Source organism: Abramis brama, assembly GCF_963993115.1.
Source record: "Abramis brama genome assembly, chromosome: 16".
Taxonomy (NCBI): Eukaryota; Metazoa; Chordata; class Actinopteri; order Cypriniformes; family Leuciscidae; genus Abramis; species Abramis brama.
Window position 1 is genome coordinate 25753176 of NC_139978.1, and position 21018 is coordinate 25774193.

The 21018-nt window shown below is 36.3% G+C and overlaps 3 protein-coding genes across 3 annotated transcripts; 1 reads left to right on the plus strand and 2 right to left on the minus strand.

Moving 5' to 3' along the window:
- Nucleotides 1-198: 198 nt before the first annotated feature.
- cpt2 (carnitine palmitoyltransferase 2) lies at nt 199-6608 on the plus strand. The gene is made up of 5 exons (XM_084138861.1): nt 199-698; nt 1806-1886; nt 1986-2092; nt 3851-5155; nt 5611-6608. The coding sequence occupies exons 1-5, from the start codon at nt 511-513 to the stop codon at nt 5937-5939; spliced, it is 2010 nt and encodes a 669-aa protein (XP_083994987.1). The 5' UTR covers nt 199-510; the 3' UTR covers nt 5940-6608.
- Nucleotides 6609-6961: 353 nt separating this feature from the next.
- On the minus strand, nt 6962-8488 carry magoh (mago homolog, exon junction complex subunit). The gene is made up of 5 exons (XM_084138865.1): nt 8275-8488; nt 7859-7917; nt 7650-7760; nt 7463-7545; nt 6962-7192 (listed from the first exon to the last, which is right to left on the minus strand). The coding sequence occupies exons 1-5, from the start codon at nt 8363-8365 to the stop codon at nt 7093-7095; spliced, it is 444 nt and encodes a 147-aa protein (XP_083994991.1). The 5' UTR covers nt 8366-8488; the 3' UTR covers nt 6962-7092.
- Nucleotides 8489-8771: 283 nt separating this feature from the next.
- On the minus strand, nt 8772-19804 carry uck2a (uridine-cytidine kinase 2a). The gene is made up of 7 exons (XM_084138864.1): nt 19672-19804; nt 14627-14786; nt 14159-14255; nt 13366-13508; nt 13130-13227; nt 12504-12552; nt 8772-11944 (listed from the first exon to the last, which is right to left on the minus strand). Exons 1-7 carry the CDS (start codon nt 19774-19776, stop codon nt 11808-11810), a joined length of 789 nt encoding a protein of 262 aa, XP_083994990.1. The 5' UTR covers nt 19777-19804; the 3' UTR covers nt 8772-11807.
- Nucleotides 19805-21018: the final 1214 nt, after the last annotated feature.

Consider the following 21018-nt stretch of genomic DNA (forward strand, 5'->3'; position numbering starts at 1 on the left):
AAACAATTACTTAGTATTGGTTTTAAATTTGCTATATTAAAATATACATTTAAATGTTATCTGGCGAAATATATCACGTTGTCTGTTGTTTTGTGACAGTTCCAATTATAAAATAGCAATTTAATCATTAAATGCACAACTTATCAGCCTACATATATATTGTTTGTGTATAAATGGCCTGTTTATATTAGTACTTTTATTTTGAAAAAGGTGAAGTTGGTAAGGCGGAAGTATTAATTAAAAATATTACAACCGGATTTTTTTTTTGTGAAGCAGTTAGTGAAAATTATCTTAACAAGCCGGGTTTTTTTAAGGTTTGTTGAAATATTTTTCTGAATAGAAACGTTAAGCGAGAACAGGCAGCTAATTACTGTTGGCCGTTCCGAAAGCGACAGTATCTGTCAGACACCCTGCATTCATTCAGTGGGTTGCCAGCTTGCAGAAGGTTTGGAATTGAAGTTGAGATTTAAGAAAAGCAAGCAATTCATAATTAATTAAACTACAAGTTGTATGATGGCAGGGCTGCTCTCTACGCAATGTAATTCCGCATGGAGTAAATTACACCTGTTAAGAAACAACCCTGCCCTCTCAGTTCTAACGAGCACTCAACGTAAATACAGCAGTAAGGATGGAGCTGGGATTGAGTATTTACACAAAAGTGTCGTACCGACCATGCACTACCAGAAGAGTTTACCAAGGTAAGAGAATTACTTAAAATCACAAAAATGACATATAACCCACGTCAGAGAATTCATTTCTGTGACGCTGTGCTTTGATATTGTGTCTGTGATGTTGAATCGGATTTTAGTTGGAAATACTATAAGTAAAACGTTAGTACACGACAGTTTTAAGTCATATTAGAGAATGTGGGTGAAAGTGCAAAGTCTACGCTTAGATTGCAAGGGGATGGGGACACGGTGTTACACGTAAATACGCCCGCCCCCCTGCCTCAATTTTCGTTCCCTCGGCATTGGTCCGTGTTACATTGTAGAGGTAGAATTGCATTTGTTAATAATGAATTCAATTTAATTGAATGAAATGTCCTTTGAGGGAAATTGTCTTGAGCTTGTGATGCTGTATACACTAGCGTTTGGGGTCAGTAATATTCTTTAATGTTTTTTTAAAAATATGTCTCTTATGCTCACCAAGGCTGCATCTATTTGACAAAATTATTTTTACAATTTAAAATGATTTTTTGTTTTAATTATTATTTTACTATATTAAAAAATGTAAATAAGTAATGTGATGGAAAAGCTTAATTTACAGTAGCCATTACTTCATACTTCCAAGTCACAGGGTCCTTCAGAAATCATTTGAACATGCTGATTCGGTGCTCAAGAAACATTTCTTATCATCATTGTTGAAAACAGTTGTGCTGCTTAATATTTTTGTGGAAACGGGATACATGTTTTCAGGATTCTTTGAAGTTCCTACGGTCAGGAATCAGGATAGAAATCTTTTGTACTCTGTAAAAATTCTTTACTTTGATCAGTTTAATGGAACCACAATGAATAAAAGTAATATATATATATTTTTTAAATCTTACAGACCCCACTCTTTTGAATGGTAGTATACATCAACAAAACATTGTTAAAATCAGAATTTAAATAAGAGTAGTAAATAATTATACCAAGTAAAAGATCTCACAATAAAATCCATTCAAAATGATCTGAAATGCAGTAAAACAATACAAAAGATTTAAGTAGTACATTAAAAAATATTATACAATATTGTACAAAACCGACAAATAAATAAAACTTTCAATGAATTTGTTTTCCGAAATACATTTTACATGATATTTACAGGTTACCAGTCCCAAAATTGGAGGATACTATACAGAGATATTTGGCAGCTCAAAGGCCCCTGCTGAATGATGAACAGTACAGGTAATAAGCCAAGGGTAGCTATATCAACTCATTCATTTCATATCTGAATTAATTTGAATTTTGATATTTTCCTATTTCTGTTCCCTTGAAATCCAACAGTAATACAGAGAAAGTAGCTCACGATTTCCAGAGCGGTGCAGGCAAGCAGTTGCATGAGGAACTTGTGGCCCTTGACAAGAACAACAAGCAAACCAGCTATATATCAGGTGGGATATATCTATATCTATCTATCTATGTACAGTTGTGTTCAAAATAATAGCAGTCCAACATCACTAACCAGGTCAATCACTGTTTTTGGTAGAAATTATATTTCTACATGGCAAATCATTTACTTGTAGGTGTAGTAGAGTAATAGAAAAACAACAGACCCAACAGTCATGACATGTATGCTGCTAATTCTGTATAATTGAATCATTAATTGAAAGGGGTGTGTTCAAAATAATAGCAGTGTGGAGTTCAATTAGTGAGGTTAATCATTCTGTGAAAAAACTAGTGTCAAAAAGTGGCCCTTATTTAAGGACGAAGGCAGTACTGGACTGTACATGGTGGTTATAGTGCATTTCTCTCTGAAGATCTGAATAAAATGGGCCGTTCCAAACATTGTTCAGAAGAACAGCGTACTTTGATTAAAAAGTTGATTGGAGAGGGGAAAACTTATAAAGAAGTGCAGAAAATGATAGGCTGCTCAGCTAAAATGATATCAAATGCTTTAAAATGGCAACCAAAACCAGAAAGACGTGGAAGAAAACGGAAAACTACCATTCGAATGGATCGAAGAATAGCCAAAATGGCAAAGACTCAGCCAATGATCAGCTCCAGGGTGATCAAAGAAGATCTCAAGTTACCCGTGAGTACTGAAACAATTAGAAGACGCCTATGTGAAGCCAAGCTATCGGCAAGAAGCCCCCGCAAAGTCCCATTGTTGAAAAAACGACATGTGCTAAAGAGAATACAATTTGCCAAAGAACACATTGACTGGCCTAAAGAGAAATGGCGCAGTATTTTGTGGACTGATGAAAGCAAGATTGTTCTTTTTGGGTCTAGGGGCCGCAGATAGTTTGTCAGACGACCCCCAAACACTGAATTCAAGCCACAGTACACTGTGAAGACTGTGAAGCATGGTGGCATAAGCATCATGATATGGGGATGTTTCTCATACCATGGTGTTGGGCCTATTTATCGTATACCACGGATCATGGATCAGTTTGAGTACATCAAAATACTTAAAGAGGTCATGTTGCCTTATGCTGAAGAGGAAATGCCCTTGAAATGGGTGTTTCAACAAGACAACGACCCGAAACACACCAGTAAGCGGGCAGCATCTTAGTTCCAGACCAACAAGATTAACGTTATGGAGTGGCCAGCCCAATCCCTGGACCTTAATCCAATAGAAAACCTGTGGGGTGACATCAAAAATGCTGTTTTTGAGGCAAAACCAAGAAATGCAGAGGAACTGTGGTCTGTAGTGCGATCGTCCTGGGCTGGAATACCTGTTTACAGGTGCCAGAAGTTGGTCGACTCCGTGCAACACAGATGTGAAGCAGTTCTCAGAAACCGTGGTTATACAACTAAATATTAGTTCAGTGTTTCACAAGAAAGTTAAATCTTCAAGCATTTTTCAGTTTATTAAGTAAATGTTTGACTTTGTAAAGAAAAATGCAGACACTGCTATTTTTTTGAACAGCCTAATATTCCCTTTTCTTCACTTTCTATAAAGTAATAACAAATTTGATACATTTTTCTTCATGTTTTGATCTTGAATAGAATGTGCAGTGTTCCCAATGCATTTTTGTGTATTGAAATAAAAGTTATTATTAGGATTTTGAGCTTTACTCACTTTTTTAAACACACTGTTATTATTTTGAACACAACTGTATATATATGTCACATAATAACAATAGAATTTTGTTTTAATTGTAACCTCAATTCAATGAATCAATGAATTCCCCCTTTTTACCTTGCAGCTCCATGGTTTGACATGTACTTGTCTGCTCGGGAGTCTGTTGTGCTCAACTTTAACCCCTTCATGTCCTTTAACCCTGACCCCAAACCTGAGTACAACGACCAGCTTGTGCGGGCCACCAACATGGTGTGCTCAGCCGTCCGGTTCATGAAGACCCTTCGTGCTGGTTTGCTTGAGCCGGAGGTGTTTCACCTTAACCCCGCCAAAAGTGACACGGATAGTTTCAAGAGGCTGATCCGATGGGTTCCCCCCTCCATCTCATGGTTTGGAGCCTACATGGTGAATGCCTATCCTCTGGATATGTCCCAGTACTTCCGCCTCTTCAACTCCACACGTATACCCAAGTACAGGCGCGATGAGCTCCTCACAGACGACAAGGGCCGCCACTTGCTCGTAATAAGACGAGGCAACCTGTATGTGTTTGATGCGCTGGATCGGGACGGCAACCTGATAAAGCCTGCTGAGGTTCATGCTCACCTGAAATACATCTTGACAGACCCCACAGAAGCTCCTTCATTCCCGTTGGGTGTTCTAACCAGTGAGAATAGAGACACCTGGGCAGGCTTAAGACAAAAACTGCTGGATGCTGGAAATGGCGAAGCTCTGCAGTTAGTAGACACCGCTTTGTTTTGCCTCTGCCTGGATGAGGAGGTGATGAGAGACCATATTCACATCTCTCACAACATGCTTCATGGAGACGGCTGCAACCGCTGGTATGACAAGTCCTTCAGTATCATTTTGGCTAAGGACGGACAGGCGGCCATCAATTTTGAGCACTCTTGGGGTGATGGCGTGGCCGTTCTCCGCTTCCAGAATGAAGTCTTCAAGGACACCACGGAAAAGCCTCTGGTTGGCCCTGGCTCCCAACCCGCATCTGTGGACTCTGCCTCTGCAGTTCGCCGAATAGGGTTCAAACTTGACGAAGAGTTAAAAGCTGGAATCACAAAAGCCAAAGAGAACTTCCACGCCGCCGTGTCAAAGCTCACCATCGACGCCATGGAGTTCAAGAAAGGTGGAAAGGAGCAACTTAAGAAGAAGAAGCTGAGCCCGGATGCCATCAGCCAGCTTGCTTTCCAGATGGGCTTCCTACGGCAGCATGGCCAGACTGTCGCCACATACGAGTCCTGTAGCACCGCTGCCTTTAAACACGGCCGCACAGAAACCATCCGTCCCGCTACCATCCACACAAAGCGCTGTGCCAAGGCCTTCGTCCAGCAGCCCGGACAGCACACAGTGGAGCAGTTACAGGGGCTGTTGAGTGAATGCTCCAAATACCACGGGCAACTCACTAAAGAGGCGGCCATGGGTGAGGGCAGCAATTCAATAACCTTTCGGTCATATTCATGTGGTGTCTTGTGATTTTAGGAGACAAAAACTGATTTTTTTGTTAGCAAGACATGTTTATTTTAACCAGTATTGAGCAAGTTAAAGGGATAAAAATGAAATGTTCTGTCATCATTTACTCGCTATCTTGTCATTGCAAACCTGTCTGACTCTTTCGGTCTTCTCTGGAACACAAGATTTTTTTTTTGTCCATATAATGAAAGTTATTGTGATTCACAACAACATTAGACCCCATTGACTTCCATTGTATGGACAATTTTTTTTTTTCAAAAAATCTTCTTTTGTATTCCTCAGTCACACAGGTTTGGAACAACATGATGGTGAATAAAAGGGGTGAAGCATCAAAATTAGATCTTTAGTTCACTCTCAGCTTATTTCATCATTGTCATTGTTTCTTCTTTGTGTATTTTCATCTAGGTCAAGGGTTTGATCGCCATCTTTTCGCCATGCGCTACCTGGCTAATTTTAAAGGAATGGCACTGCCTAGTCTGTACCAGGATCCTGCATATGCCGCCATAAACCACAACATCCTGTCCACCAGTACTCTCACCAGCCCAGCGGTCAGTCTGGGCGGGTTTGCTCCTGTGGTGCCTGATGGTTTCGGAGTGGGCTATGGTGTTCATGATGAATGGATCGGATGCAATGTGTCCAGCTACCCTGCCAGAAATGTTCATGAGTTCCTTAAATGCGTTCACAAGTCCTTGGAAGACATTTTTACAGTCCTTGATGGAAAACCCATTCATTGAAAGTGCACTTAATATTTTGAAGTTTATTAAAGCACTTAGCCTATGGGCTAGTCTGAATGTAGTGCATTTATGTTTTACTTTTATTAGATAAGGTCTCAATGTTATTAGGGCTGTAGGTTTAAGGTAGAACTAATAAGCTTTGTGCTGTGTGGATAGGCAAACATGACTGCTTGATTTTAAACTCATACTAAAGTGATTGATCCAGAGAACTGATTATTGGTTGTGGGGTATAGGCAATTCCATCCTAAAATCTATTCTTTTTGAAAATTTTGCAGTGTATTTTCCCCATGTTCAGTTTTTTGGACTGCAAAATTCTGACTAATGTTTAAACAAAAATTCACCAAATGCAGAATCACTGTAGCATACAAATAACTAAAAGACGAAAGATGTGCCTTATAAGATGTAAGAACATGGAAAACTATGAATACTGTGATTGTAAATATTGTAATAAAGCTTAATAAAAATAGCATGCAGAATGAAATAGTTCTGCTACATATGTATGTTTATGTGCATCACATACACTAACATTCAACGGTTTGGGGTCAGTAAAACATTTTTGGAAAGAAATATTTTTACTCAGCAAGGATGCATTAAATTGATCAAAAGTGACAAAGACTTGTACATTGTTACAAAAAAAAAAATCTACTTATAATAAATGCTACTCTTGAACTTTCTATACATCAAAGAATTGTGAAAAAGTTTCAGCTTCCAGAAAAATATAATGCAGCACAACTTGTTTCAACATTAATTTGATCATAAGGACTGCTTCCTGAGCATCAGATCAGCATATTAGAATGATCTCTTAAGGATCATGTGACACTGAAGACTGGAGTAATGAAAATTCAGATTTGCCATCTTACATTTTAAAATATATGCAATTATTGCTGTTTTTACTGTATTTTTAATCAATAAATGCAGCCTTGGCCAGCATAAAGGACCAGAAGTGTGTATATCTTACACTCATACATACCATTAAGGTGTAGAAAAGATCTTTTGAACGTTTAAGAAATATGACACACATCAACAGTTGAACAAGTTTTTATTTAAAAAAAAAAAACAGCAAAACAAAGCAATATACAAATGTTGAAAATAGCTCAAAGTCAAACAATAAACTAAAACATTACTTTCATCCAGAATAAAAGCAGCTATGCAGTTAGATGGGCTTGATTTTGAAGTGGAGGCCGATGAGACTGAATACGAGGCATTTGAGGTCCTGGACCAAGTAGTAGAAGACTCTGAGTCCCTCCGGATCCCTGAAGAACAAGATTGCAAATGTTACTCTCTTGTAATACACATTACAAACAGTAAAACTGCAGAGTGGGGCATTGCTTGAGAATATAAAAGGGAAAGCAATAGAATGCATGACAATACTAAATAAATGAAGTAGAATAGATCTACAGTACATTACAATAAATAATGTGTGTTACTGCAATGCCATGTTTCAAGATTTAAGAAAGTAGTGCAGAAGAGATCAAGAGAAGATTGTTTATGAACTAAAGAGTCCATCCATGAAATAGACTTACTTGGACTGGTTGACATCAATTAAAGATCCAATTTTGGAGGTTGTGAACGAAATGTGTTCATCACCGATGACAATCTCCAGTTCCTATGAAGCACAAAGAAGAGCAATTAGGATGCTGAATATTACACCTCAACACATGGTGACCAGAGCAAGAGTAAAGAAATTGCAAAATATATGTTCCTACAAACCTGTCGGCCGACTCTGTCTGGAGGGGGCCACAAGGCATCATCTTCTTTTGTGATCTCACTGTCGTCAATGATTCTCTTCAACTCTTCCATCACACTTTTATGTACATAAGCCTGAAAGAGGGAAAATCTTGTAAGTTACACATTCTACTATTCAAAACGCTGCAAATGACAAAATACTGTATGTTACGTCATCATGCAGCTGACTTTACCTCTTTTCGGATCATTACATCGTTCTTGTAGTTACTGTTGTTTGCATATCTCAGCTTTCCTGAATGAAAACAAAACGATATATTAGTATTACATGAAAGCTACTTATGAGAATATTTAAGTCACTTTGAAATATTCTATCATAAAAATAGCAATTTCTCACCAGAAACATTTATCAAGTTAAACTAATTAAACTCAAGATATCAGACTGGCAGTTAAGCACTTAAAATGTTGTTTAACGTGTTAATTCGTTTATCTACAGAAACAAACCCACTAATGTGTCATGACCAAACAAATTAACAAGTAACAAAAGTTTAAACAGATTGAAAAAATGTTTTCGGCCAGGTATGAAAGCAAGCTCAGAATTCAATAGAAAGGCTGTTAGCATTTAGCAAGCTAAAGTTGGCGCCTCGCTTACCGTCCGGTCTGAATTCAAATTCCAGAAATTCGTGGCCGAATTTACCTTTATGGCCCACATAGTACCTCAAATAAAAGTCACTCGTGGACATAACTGCACAGTAAAGAGATATATATATCTAAATTACCGCACGAACACACTTCCTTCAATGAAACGCTTTAGCTTCAACGACCAATAAGAAATCGCATGCGTACTGCAGGTCGCGGTGTGACGTCGCGCACCGGTCGCATAATGATGATGCTGCACCTCGGCTTTTTTTTTTTTTTTTGCAACTGGGCCTAATGCAGTTGACTAAAAGCACAACGTGACCCCCATGAACCTGTTAGTGTTGCTGTATTCTTTCATGTTGTCTTTGTTCTAATCTAAACCATTGTGTACTTCTGTCCAGCTTGCAATAAAGTTCTTAAAAGAGAGGGATTTACAGACTTATTTTCTCTCATGCAAGCAAATGTTACTACAGCACTCAGGTGTCCATGTGTTGAATTGAGGCAATGAACGTGGGTACAAAAACTTTTTTATTCAGCTTTGCTGTCAATCACTTTGTTATGCATGGTATACATGATGATACAGTTGTCATGGATGTATTAAACCACAGAGACATTAAAAAGGAAAAAAAAAAAGCCCATATCCAGCTTCAAGAGTAACATTTTAAGATAAAGTATTATTAATACTCATTGCAATGTCACAGAAATGCTGTTTTAAAGCCTTGCAACTGTAATTCTATTTGGTCCAACAACAAAAGCATGCAGTCTTTTCCAGTTTTATTATGGTTTGGCTTTCTTTGCATTTTGCACCCCTTTTGCAAGCACCAAAACTCAAAGGCATCAATAATGAACATATAGGCTTATGATACATCATGCAGAACACCCCTTTTTTGAAATCCCTTCCAAAACCACTCCTCTTCACAACAAGACAATGTTCCAGACTAGGATTTCTTTCTAATGTCAACATAAATAGGTCACATATTCTGGAAAAATCTGTATTAGCTATAATCACAGACAGTAGTGTGGGATCCAACTAATTGATTGCACATTAAACAATGACAATATCTTAAATCTTTGGAATCCCACAAATTTCAGTAAAAACAATGTTGTATTTGCATCAATTTCAGTCAAGTAGGATTACACACTGGGTGTGCAAGTTGGTAAGATGACAATGAGATGAAATCATGATTTCATTCAGGGATGAACTGTGTGGTTCAGTGAAAATAATTGTTTGTAAGGTGTACTGCATTTTTGAAAGCTGGTGTTTAAATCTGTGCTAATATATCAAAACCCTGACGAGAGGCATTAATATCTCTGTTCAACAGCCTGGATGTTTGAGCAACCAAGTGTTGTCTAGAAAAGTAATATTTACAATATTTAGCCAATGTAAAAAAAAAAAGGAACAGTCTGTAATTTCACATGCAAAAATGCTATGATGGCACAAAATTTGTTGCAGAGGTTTCAAACTGGTTCTTGAGAAGCATCTGGTAAGACATCTCAAAATAATTTATGACCATGCTGATTGAATCACACATATAATACCTAAACGAGACTAAGGCCCAGACGTCAACAAAAGATTTGTAATAACTTGTGCAATTCAACCAGGGGTGAAAATGCCTTTGACAACAAAATAAGTAATCAATTTGCAAAATGAGTTTTTTTTGCATCTGGCCCAGGCATAAATGATGATGATTAAATGTAATAACCTGATGTTTAGATGACGTCAAAGAGAATCGATCATATTCAATCAAATAAATATTCACATCATTCAATAATGGATCATTTAGAATTTTCTACATACAATTGTAGATGAGTCACCCTGTATAATAGCAGCAATGTGAACGAATAAATAAAATATAAAACGCTATTTTGAATAAGAACAGTACACAGATCAATGATTAACCAATTTTAAGTGAAAGATTTGAAGATCAAAGGGTAGATAAGATTTCAAGATCAAAGGGTAGATACGATTTCAAGATCAAAGGGAAGATATATGGGGTTTAAAGGTTGGATTGTTCAGGTTCACATCTCTGCATGATTTCAGAGCGCCTTGAATTGGCTTTTTTGTAGCTTGAAAATAAAGAAAACCGAGCTACAAGGGAAAATATGTATTGCATATAAAAAAAATTAAACTGCTTGAATTGTGAAAACGTATGCTGAAAAACACAAAGTTAACTCTTTGGTGAGTTTGTCAAAGTGGCATCATGGTGTAAATATTATGGGTAGTCTGGGCATCTATGAAGTCACAACACAGATTAAATAATGGTTAGACTAGTTTAAAAACTGACCAAAAAAAAAGAAAAAGAAAGAAAGAATAGAAAACATGGGAAAAAGCATCGCAAAGGATCAAAGAATTCCATTCAAGTAACCACCTCCATTTGTATAAATGCTTCTCACAAGTCTAATTAAAGAGAATCATAAACTGAGTGTCAAATTGCAGTATTAGAGTCAAGGATACAGTACATAGTATATGAACATAAATCTCTTGACAAATAGATCGCTATTAATGCTAACGCTGCACAATCAACCACTGGACTTGGTTTTTAAGTACATGACCATTTTGAATTAGGATCAGTTGGCATCTCTGTAAATATTCTAGAGGTGCCAGGAGTCTGGGTGGCCACTGTATGTAACACTCAAAAGTGATTCAATTGCAGTTCAGTGTACAATATATATGGACATGGACATAACATAAGCAAATTTAGTCTTGCTTAGTTAGCCTGATTACTGCGCTTTATTTTAGAGTTGTGGCCTCTGATGTTTTCTATATTAAATGTAGAATACAGTTTTTTCTCTTTCCTTTTAGGATAAAACTGAGTTAATGTTTTCATTTGTAGTAACTACACCCTGAGAGGCCTGTTGTGACCTAGCAACACTGCCTGAATAGTTCAAGTGAAAAGGAGGAATAAATGTTTATCCTTCAGCAAGAAATACTGATCTTAGGGACATCATATCAATAATGGCAGAATACTAAAAATGTATTCCATTACTGACAACCAAGAGAAAAAAAAAAGAAGGAAAAAAAAGGAATTTTAAAACATTGACTGTTTTTGGCCTCAAAAGGGTTTTCCAGGGATGCAAAAAACATAAAAGGTTATTTAAATACATTTACAAATGTAGTCCTTTCTGATAATAAAATAATATTAATTTTTTAAACATTATTTTCAGTCCTCATTACCATGGAGTCATGAAATATTTAATTATTTGCATCCCCCCTTTATTCAACAAACCTACTCTCAAAATAAAATGCTAAAATAAATAGTGAGGAAATATCCATTTTGACCTTTAACAATCACAGAACTAGAAGCTTATCTTTCTAACTCCTAAAAACATCAAGTGTAGCCAGTCCAAAAAACAAAAACAAAGGAGGAAGTAGAATGAAATAAAAGGCAGTCTTTGAAACTCTTGAGTTTTTCATGATTCTTTTTGTTTTATACAATGTTGGCTAATTAAAAAAAAAAATGCACAAGCAATCCTTTTTTTCTCTTGCATCCATCCTTCAAACATTCATTCTCTACTGCATTCCCTGATGTCCAGGTATAGGGCTGGTCAATGTGGCCTGCTGCTGGACTCTGAGGGTTGCCGTTTACGCGGTGTGTTGTGGCCGTTGAGGTATCCATTTAAGCGTTTGTTCAAGCCACCATTCAGAATATCCTGAATGTGCTGCACTATCAAATTTATGGCAACTAGAGAAAGAGAAAGAGAAAGAGAAAGAGAGAGAAAGAGAAAGAGAAAGAAAGAAAGAAAGAGAGAGAGAGAGAGAGAGAGAGAGAGAGAGAGAGAGAGAGAGAGAGAGAGAGAGAGAGAGAGAGAGAGAGAGAGAGAGAGAGAGAGAGAGAGAGAGAGAGAGAGAGAGAGAGAGAGAGAGAGAGAGAGAGAGAAAGAGAGAGACTTTACATTGTTTACAAGTCACTATTTATAAAACAATGTTTATGACCAATTTTTATCATAAAAAGTTGTCATATACAGTATGTTGGTGTATGTGTGTGTAATATATATAAACATTTTCACTTGTTTCACATGTACTAGAAGTACTTCTACGTCTAGTACATGTGAAACAAGTGCTAAAATTATTTTGTGTTTTGGAGTGCTGGCCTTGATAGGCACCCTCAAACATTCCTATTTTCAAAACAATATATGTATATGATAAACTTTTCCAAAACATTTCCATTTCCAGGTATTTGTATCTCCTCTATTTCATGGTAAAATCAAATAGCACATTTAGACAAACATTCAAAATCTCACCCAGATTATCAACTCCCCTTGGAATGATCACATCAGCATACTTTTTTGTCTGAGGGAAAAAACAAACAAAATTGAAGAAAAACAAAATAAGAAGCCCTGAAAAGAAAAATTCAATATGACAATCAACAACAACAACATTCCACTGGGAAAATATTTCACCACCTGTTTCCTCTTAAAAGAATGTCAGAAATACATTCTCACGGAATCTGAAAGACTTATATTGGACCCGTATATCAATGGAAAAACTGAGCTAATAAAGGGTCCTTACATATATTCTACATAAATAAAAATGTATATTTAATTTAAATTTATATAAAAACTAAATAGGACCATTTATAATATATTTGGTACAAAAAAACCAAAAAAAACCATGTAAGGTTGTTTTGCAATTCATTGTATGATATCACAATATTACTGTTTTTCTGATCCAATTTCTGTATTTCTCAGCCTGAGTGAGCACAAGACTTCTTTCAAAAACATGGTAATGGTAGCGTGTCTGTCTGTCTGTCTGTCTGTAAATTTATAAAGTAAACACCATTAATTAATAAATAAAATAAATAAATACATACATAAAAACGAATTCCAAATAGTAGGTCAGCATACATGGTAGAGAGTGTAAAACTTACTGGCAGACAAAATTCCTCGAAGGCAGGCTTAACAAATGTTATGTATTGGCTTAGCACTTGCTCTAGGTCACGGCCTCTCTCACTGATGTCTCTCAGGACTATGTGCAGAGGGGAATGAGATGAGAGAGCGAGAATTGAAAGATGGGAATCAAATTGCACAGAAACACATAACCCTATCACTACCACATTATGAATGTTTTTTGAGATCCATTGATCTTGATGAAACCCACACACACCTCTGCGTGACAGGCGTGTATCTGCATCCGTATCCACAAACAGCTTCATCTGAAACAGATCTCGTATTTCTTGCGAATAAAACATAAGAATGCCTTCAAATAAAACCACGTCTGCTGGATAAACAGCAACCGTCTCTTCTTTCCTGCATACGTGTAAGGAAAACAAAAGTGTTTCAGGATGCAGGAAATACCTGAACAAACAGATTATGCAACATCAAGATAAGGCCCGTTTCACATTAAGTAATCATTGCACTCAAGTAGTTTAAGACAAGAAACAGCAGTTACAATTAGTAGTGAAACTGCTACTTTCCTGGAACCACTCAATATGCGCACCAAAATAAATACACGCTTCTTACACATTGCTTTCATGTCTGGTTCTCACATAAAAACAATACAATACAATGATAATAGGTTAAAGGGTTAGTTCACCCAAAAATGATAATTTACTCACCCTCATATTCCAGACCTGTATGACTTTGGTTAATCTTTAAAATACAAATTGTAATATTTTGAATGAAACCTAGGAGGTTTAACCTAGGAAACTTAGAAGATGCAAAAAGGTCATAAAAGAGTCGTAGAACAAATACAAATCGAACGGTTTAATCCAAGTCTTGTGACGAGATAAAAATCGCTTTATAATAATGAACAGATTTAATTTAGGCTTTTTGTGTTTCGAAGATTAACCAAAGGCTTATGGGTTTGTAGTAATGATGAATTTACTCAGAAATATTATTTTTGAATGAACTATCCCTTTAAGCTATCTAAACTGTTCTCAAATGTGGTCTGAACTGACCTTGAATGGGCAACAAAGTCGTAGACTGGAATTTGGACCGTTCTTCCCTCCATGATATCACACAGGGTTTTGACTATCAACTCATTATCAAACGCATCTGTGAGATGGAGTAACAGAGGGTCAGTGAGACTACACAGAATTTGTTCTAAGGTTTCCTGATCTACAGGACGTGGGAAATCGAGAAAAAGCAAAAAGGTGATAAAGCACTTGTGCTGCTGCAGAATGAGTGTGTATGAGGGTGGCTGAGTCAGGCAGACAGTCGCACACACACACACACACACACACAGAGTCTGGATTAACGGTCATGGTCTGATCTGTATTCTGCTCACAATAACATGCTGCAATAGGCGTCGTTATTTGGCAATGCAAAAAGCACACATGAAGAACCATAAATCAAGTTAAAAAAAAAATTAAATAATATAAACTAAAATTATATCAATGTAACATGAGCTTTTCAAGCTCTTTTACCTGGGTGGTCAAAGTTAAATTGTCCTTTTAGAGCCTTGGCCTTTTGTTCGGGGGTCAGTACCCTGTAGAAACTGTCCTGACTGAGGATGGCCACCTGCCTCTGATGATGGTCGATCTTATTCTGGCCAAGGAGCTCCATAATCTTCCCACAAACTGATGACTAAAAAAAATTAAGAAAGGATTGTAGTTCAGCACATATATGCTTTAACAGCATGTTTCAGTTAGTAATCTTCATTTAACTGTGAAATTCCAACAAAATGGCCACAAAAAAACAAAAAAAAAAACAAGGTTAAGTGTGTAATTCCTATGGTTGGCCATGGCCACTAAACTTGGTTAAGGAACTGATAACAGTTTTGTATTCAGATATAAATAATAATAAATAATAATAATAATAATAATAATAATACAAGATATTAATTATTTTCATAGTGGTCAGTTCCATTCAGGGGCACCTAATTTTTTTTTTGACAGTTCTGACACCTCGTCCTCAACCTTGAGCAATTTAGTTTTAAATTTAGTTTTTAAATGTAAAGTTTTAGCATTAAATCATTTGGATTAATCTGACTCACTCACTGAACCGCACATCATTAATTTCATCATGACAAAACATGAATGAACTAAGAACTGATACAGTGTTACCTTGAACAGTACTTAAAGTCACCATGCAATAAAAAAAAAAATCTTATTTTTATGGAATATTGCAGGATTTATTATAATTTTTTTATCGAAGCACATCTTAATTTATTTTTAAAAACATGTGCCCATAATCTTTAATCAAAATAACTTCCCCTCTCCCTTCTATGGTGACGTGTTTACTGGCTCGAGGGCGGCACAACCTGTCAATCACATGAGATCACAGCAATGACAAACCACAACGATCCAATCAATTTCTGATGGATAAAATTAAGTCCCACCCACTCGGATTTACATAACAATAGGGAAGCAAAGACTATCGCAACTTCTGTTTCATGCGACTTTAAGGCTGGTTAAACATTCACATTATGACTATTGTTAGTGGCATTTAGACACAAAACAGTGACATACATTAAATATAAATATCACTAAAAATCTTTCAGTTATTACTTTCAAAAGCAAAATCACACCACCCACATTCAAGGCATAAACACAGGACTGTGTTTCTTCAATCCCTAAAGGCCTTGCTTTGCTGATATAATAATATACATGCCTATTAAAAAGATAAAACAGAGCAAGGACTATAACCTACCAACACACACACACACAAAACAGGTGACACCCCCTGTACAAAAAAACCCACAAACCATGATCAGTTACGAAAACACACAGGTGTTTGTTCACATTGTCACTGAGAGATTTCAGCAGCCTGCTGCACTTTGAAAAATGTCTTGTTCACTGACTATCTTCATAAAAACTGATCTATATTCCCAAGGCAATCTACTAATGAACACCATCATTTGATATATTACATGATATGGAGGAAGTAGTCACACCCTGATGAGCCCAGCACAAAAGAGAGAGAAATGTACAGTCAAGGTCTCTACTATGTTGTACCTTTTCGAATTGCTGACTTAATCATGATGAGAAATATTAATACAGCACATCCTTAATTCGGAAAGGGTTCATACACACTCATACTCATAGACACAAAGTCGTTTGATGTATGACTTAGAACTGACTAATAAAAGCTACTATTTTAAAAGACCAGAAAGTATAACTTAGTGATCGACCGATAATCGGTTTTGCTGATATTTTCCCGATATTTATACATTTTTCCATAATCATGTATCGGTTCTGTTATATCGGATTCACCGATAATTCACCATTTTTATTTTTTGCACTCTTTCAGACCCCTTTATTTACTAAGTGTGTTTTTATGTATGCAAAAAGGCAGTGAAATCACAGAAATTATAGCACAGAAAAAAACAGTGTTAAAACAGTTTTGTTCAAATCAGTGCTGTTATAACCGTCAAAAAAAAGAAATAATATGTATCGGTTCTATATATCGGTTATTGGGTACACAAATATTCAGTGTTGGTAACAATAAGAGACAGGCCGCAGTGCAGGCATCTCCAACTAAATCCTGCGGAGTCTGATGAAACCCTGCTGTATCTAACCTGAGTATGCGCTAAAATGTCTTGCAAAGCTTTCCCTCACCAGCTGCAATGCTGCCTGCCAGTCCCTCAATCCATTTAAAGCATAATCTACAGTTCAAGCTGTCCCAAGCCCTATATAAGAAGCTACACGCATATACACAAAGCATATGTTCAACAAAAACAGCCATCCTCTGCTTCAAGTCATTCATGTCTTTCAAAACACAATGCATTTCTGACTTAAGAGTTACGGAAAGCACTGACTTGCACTCACACACAAAATAATCACAGCTCTGCTCAAACACATTCATTGCATTAACTTTGTGTTGCATATAGTTTTGTGAGAATTTTTCCTGCCTCACAATAACTTACAATCACCAAGAAAACAACTCTTCTTATATTTATAGCAAATTTCATCTTCAATTTGGCATGCTGGGTCCTTAAACCATTTTGACGGTGACACTCAACCACATTTTTAAATATAGTGGTGCACTCAAATGGACAAGCAGCATGTTGAACAGTGAACAATAAAGAACTAATTTGTATTATTTACTGGTAAGTGGTAACACTTACTGGTAACAAGGTTCCATTTGCTACCATTAGTTTTCCACTGTGTTAAAGTCTTGCAAAAAGAGCTCAAAAACTTCTTTGACATTGGTACAGGTCTGTGCCCAAGATCTATGAACCTCAAGCAAAAGCTTCCAACCCAGTTCACATACTCAATGGCCTCTTTCAGTGACATCTCTTCTCTGATGGCTTGTTTAACGGTGAGGGCAAGATAACCTGTCACTCACATTAGATCATCAGCAATAGCAAACCACAACAATCCATTGATCCAATCATGATGGTCAAAATTAAGTCCCACCCTACATTGTTTTCTTGTTCGAAAAGCCGTTTCACTTCTACGTCACAACAATAGGAAAGAAAAGAATATCACAACTTCTGTTTCATGCAAACTTTAATTCCCAAGCATTTTTGTGTACCTAACAAGCTAAGCTGCAGTTTAGAAATGTAATGCGAATGCTACGGAAAGTGCACCTATAGTGGGTTGTATGATGTATGCTCTCACTGCAAAGAAATGGCTGCATTAAACTTGCTTCAGTCAACTATCTGCTTTCTAGAGCAGTTCCAGGATGTAAACAAACTGGTGTCCTTAAACAGCACACTGAGTGGAGAGCTTAACATAGCACTGGGCAAAACATTGAGTGTCTACATGGCCAAGGGAATAATAACATTCCGCTTGAGGGAGTCTATACAGTCAAAGCATTTTCACTGAGAAAATAGACTACACGTTCTCCAGCAGTGTGGTAGAGAGAAACCTGCACACCTGACAGCTGGGAGATATAGCAATCACAACATAAGCAAACAAGATAAGCTAACGGAAGAAAGAAACAGACAAGTTGTGTACAGAGACCATTTAAATTATGACTAAACAGAGTGGTTATTAAATATACTGTTAAAAAAAAAAAAGAAGGTGACTTGAACTTCATTACCATTGGTCTTTCCAGCAACTATGGCCAGTAATAACATAAAAACTGTTACACACACATTCACAACACAAAATCTTGCACACAAACATAACACTAAAGTCTAGATTATGACATGCTATCAAGTCATAATAAATTGAAATTATGAAATAATAATGAGATAAATCTAAATTATGAAATAAGTCCAAATTGTGACATTAAGAAGTAGAATGACATACTAAGTCATAATTATAAAAGAAGAAGTAGAAATTGGCATAGTCATAGTCAACATAATTATGATTTAGTCTACAAAAGCATGTTTTAATCCATAGGCTACATAAAAGAAAAATACGACCAAAAAAAACATAGAATGTATATAAATTATGGCATTAAAAAATTAATTACATCAGTTACTTGCATTGGTTTTCTCTATTAAATCTATTATTTAAATGACAACTTAAAACAAATCGAAAACAAACACTTCTTCATTGGAGCAGCTGTCTTGACGCATCACTGCGTACGCACGCACGCCGCCTTTACGCACGTAAATGAAGTAAGATGTGACACATTCGCTGTGCCGCTGACCCCAATAACGTTAACTAACAAAATCTCCGCGATTATTCTTCTTTATCGTCCAAATTCAGGAGTTATTTATGTTGAACGCTAATCACACATATATAGAACCTGTTATCTCATTCTCTGATATCACACACACCATTAGCCCATGAAACAAAGACCGTTCTTTGTGCTTGTATAACTGTTATCCTAGCGGATAATGCTTCATTCATTCACATAATAACTATAACCGCAAAGTTAGACTTTCCTCACACCACGTTGTAAAGTAAAACTGTAATTAGGGTGTTCACCAGCGGATGGGATTTTACAGAATCTGATGGAATGTCAGAGCGATTGTGTTGATTTACCCGGCGCAAGTTTCATGCTGTTCTCTAACAACAAAAGACTGACGTGGTATTTTGCTTCGATACAACAACACCTGATCCATCCTGTTATTTTTCGCAAATGAATTAAACTGGCTCTTGAGCACTTCAAAATAAAGTAATAGAAACGATTAAATGCTTATTAATAAGTTGGTACGTCCACCATCGCCGTGGTGTCTGTATGGCGACGGTGTGTGGGAGCTGTCTATGCCGGGAAAATGACCAACATTTTTGTTTTTAAGGGATATAAACTACTATATATATTCTCACTGTACGTGTGTTTCAGTTTTTACAATACTAGGCTACCATACTGTATTAGTTATTACTTTCGTCTAAATGCGTAAACTTGATTTTTTAAAAATAAATAAAAATAAGATCACTTAAATGCTAAAAGTCTATACGCCCGTTTTTGCACTGGACCTGTCAAACCATCTCGGGGAATAAATTACATTTTCACACTGATGATTCCGTGACAATGAGCCACGCGGTCTGTGTGCTCTCATCTCATCTCTGTGACAAACATACAATCAAACGATAACTAATATTCATGTAACGTAAAGCAGAATGCCAACCTTGCCGCTGGCAGTGCCGCCGGCTACCCCGATGAGGAAAGGTTGCCTGACAACATGCTCATTTTCGGCTTGATTGTCCAACTTGCTGTCGCTGTCTCCTGCCATGCTGTCAGTGGGCGCACTGAGACTCTGGGCTGCTTTAACCACAGCAAGCAGCGGCTCCTCCTCCTCTCCCTTCCTTTCAATTGTGTCTATCCTTTTCCTTTGCCCTTTGTGTGTGCAATTACATCTGTTAGTTAGAATTCTTATATATCCAGATTGTAAGAAGGTATATGAAAAGTTTTAAAAAATCAGCATTAAATTATAATAGTGTGTGTGTATGTAGAGATAGATAGATAGATAGATAGCAACATTTAAGCAGACAAAAACAAGTATGAAACACAAAACAATTAATGAAAAAGTATGTAATGTGTACTGTATTTGTGGACTATCCACAAATATCTGTCAGTGTCTTTCAAATCATCCCTTAGTCATGTACTAATCCATTTTCCAATCTAAATGTCGGTGATAACATTTGACTGAAACTTTATATATATATATATATATATATATATATATATATATATATATATAGGAAAGCTAAATTAAATCATTTTAGAGGTTTAGAAATATTACGTTTGAAATGTTTTTGTTTTTTTAATCAATTCTTTAAACATTTTAACAATCGCAGTACACTAGAGTCCTACCGACTTTATATTTCTTATATTTTTGTACTTATATGAGAAAGTGAATTGTTTATAATATAAATCAATGTAACAATGCACATTAAGAAAAAATGAGGTAATATGTGCCATCACATTACAAAAACAATTAAACGAGAGCACAGGCTCACAACTGCCATATTTGTTTCAATGTGGATATATAACCTTGGATATATAATCTAATGCCATGTTACAGTCTAAATGTTTTATATATATATATATATATATATATATATATTTTAAAGAAGAATTAATCAAAGCATCAGAATCAGAAAGAGCTTTTTGGAAATTTGTTTTGGTGACAGAAGAAGCTTCCAGTACAAAGACAACAACAGTACACAGATAGTAAAATAAAAAATAAAGATTTATGTAAATAAGACACATGTATAAATATAAACATAATATACCAATTTGTATGTACAGGTGTGCTATATACAAATAGAATTAGCAGGGAATGGAATAAGAAGAGGTACGTTATTGCCAAATAAATATAAGTGATATTGCACACAGTTATCATAGTGGGGAGAACATTTTACTGTTTATGAGGTAGATTGTCTGAGAGAAGAAACTTTTCTGCCTGGCTGTTCTGGTGCTCGATTTTGCAGAGGACAGACTCATTGACGGTTGAGTACAACTGCATCAGCAG

Bases quoted from the DNA above. Each gene is read 5' to 3' on its own strand.
- cpt2 (XM_084138861.1), top strand. From the start codon at position 511: ATGATGGCAGGGCTGCTCTCTACGCAATGTAATTCCGCATGGAGTAAA. The intron at 1,887-1,985 runs GTAATAAGCCAA...GAAATCCAACAG, and splicing joins CTGAATGATGAACAGTACAG to TAATACAGAGAAAGTAGCTC. The intron at 5,156-5,610 runs GTGAGGGCAGCA...ATTTTCATCTAG, and splicing joins CACTAAAGAGGCGGCCATGG to GTCAAGGGTTTGATCGCCAT.
- magoh (XM_084138865.1), bottom strand. From the start codon at position 8,365: ATGTCCACGAGTGACTTTTATTTGAGGTACTATGTGGGCCATAAAGGT. The intron at 7,918-8,274 runs GTAAGCGAGGCG...GTTTTCATTCAG, and splicing joins ATTTGAATTCAGACCGGACG to GAAAGCTGAGATATGCAAAC. The intron at 7,546-7,649 runs GTTTGTAGGAAC...TGTGCTTCATAG, and splicing joins CAGACAGAGTCGGCCGACAG to GAACTGGAGATTGTCATCGG.
- uck2a (XM_084138864.1), bottom strand. From the start codon at position 19,776: ATGGCAGGAGACAGCGACAGCAAGTTGGACAATCAAGCCGAAAATGAG. The intron at 14,787-19,671 runs GTTGGCATTCTG...AATTTTTTTTAG, and splicing joins GCGGCACTGCCAGCGGCAAG to TCATCAGTTTGTGGGAAGAT. The intron at 13,509-14,158 runs GTCAGTTCAGAC...ACACGTATGCAG, and splicing joins GACTTTGTTGCCCATTCAAG to GAAAGAAGAGACGGTTGCTG.